Source organism: Bombus pyrosoma, linkage group LG14, assembly GCF_014825855.1.
Source record: "Bombus pyrosoma isolate SC7728 linkage group LG14, ASM1482585v1, whole genome shotgun sequence".
NCBI lineage: Eukaryota > Metazoa > Arthropoda > Insecta > Hymenoptera > Apidae > Bombus > Bombus pyrosoma.
Window position 1 is genome coordinate 11,403,011 of NC_057783.1, and position 1,411 is coordinate 11,404,421.

Below are 1,411 nucleotides of genomic sequence, written 5' to 3' on the forward strand. Positions count from 1 at the left end.
TTCTTCACTTTGTTGGTGACTTTCCATAGGGAGTAGTTGGTATTCTCATGCGCGGATAGTGATTCGATGAATTTTGAGAATTCGCTATTATGAAGTTCCCTTAATTTATTCTTTAATTCCTTTGTAAGTTTATTTAAGTTTTTCTTGTTTTCTCGTGTTCTCTGTTTTTGCCATTTTGATTTCGCTTTTCTTTTTTCCCCAATTTTATCTAGAATGTCCTGCGGAATAATTTTTGTTTGCCTGCTATTTAATTTATAGGTGGTGGTTGCCCACGCAGCTTCCTGTATTATTTCTGTCAGAGTTGCTACTGCCTGCTCAATGTGTTCAGGTGTTTTCAATGAGATATTGCAATTGATTTTGTTTTCGATTAGCTCTTTAAAAATTTGCCAATTGGTGGTTTTATTGCAAAATGACTCTGACTTGTTATAAAGTAGTGGTTTGCCTGTATATTCTAATATAATTGGTGTGTGGTCGGAGTTAAGCTCAAGGCTGGTTGTTATTTTTAATTTACTTACACTTAATCCGTTTGTTACTGCAAAATCTAACAGGTCAGGTGTTTTATTGAGGTCTGTCGGTCAGTACGTTGGTCTTCCTGTAGACAGTACGTTGAGGTTGCTGTTTCTAATATATTTTACTAGTATTCTGCCTCTCGGTGTATTAATTCTCGAACCCCATAACGTGTGCTTCGCATTAAAGTCTCCTGCTGCGATATATTTGTCGCCTAAGGATTATAAGTACTCTTCCCATTTTTTAAGCGTCATTTTGTGTCTCGATGGTGCATATACTGCTGATATCTGGAAGTAATTGTCATTGGTTTGTATTGTGACAGTGGTTGCTTGTAAGTGTTCTTGATTTGCTTGACTATGTAGGTGATGCTTGATGTCATTTTTTATTATTACTGCAGTTCCTCCATGTGCTTTACCTGAGGGGTGTTTGGTGTCGTAGATAGTGTAATACGGTATTTTCATGTAACTTTTTAGAGTGAAATGTGTTTCTGAGACAAGTAGTATATCAATATTATTTTTATACAAGAATGTTTTAGTTTCGTGGGCTCGCTGTTGCAAGCCATTGGAGTTCCAGGCTGCCATTTTCATGTTCCACTCTATTTTTTACTTAGCAAGTTTGTGAGTAATTGTAACATGATTGTTGTTTGTTGTACTTGTTCCTTAGTGTTGTGTTTAATTCACTTACCATTTTTCCTAGCATCTCTGTACTTTTAATGGATTGTTTTAGCATTTCTTTGATTTCTGTAGCGTCTTCGATATTTTTGCTTTGATTCTGATTAAGCGTTGCTTGGCTAATGTTTTGGGTTACTTGCGCATAGCTTCGGTAACCTTGAGGATTAATGTTTCCGCTTATAATGTTTGGTTCGTTATGTGCTATCAATGTTGTATCATTCTCCGTTGTACCT

At 36.1% G+C, this 1,411-nt stretch overlaps 1 protein-coding gene across 1 annotated transcript in view; it reads right to left on the reverse strand.

The window, feature by feature from the left end:
- LOC122575005 overlaps window positions 1-1,411 on the reverse strand; it is a 24,095-nt gene continuing 22,684 nt past the window's right edge. Inside the window, exons 2-3 of the mRNA XM_043743304.1 lie at window positions 1,192-1,409; window positions 1-794 (exon numbers count right to left, since the gene is read on the reverse strand). Coding sequence (XP_043599239.1) covers window positions 729-794; window positions 1,192-1,409 — 284 coding nt within the window. The 3' untranslated portion in view covers window positions 1-728. The remainder of the gene's footprint in view (window positions 795-1,191; window positions 1,410-1,411) is intronic.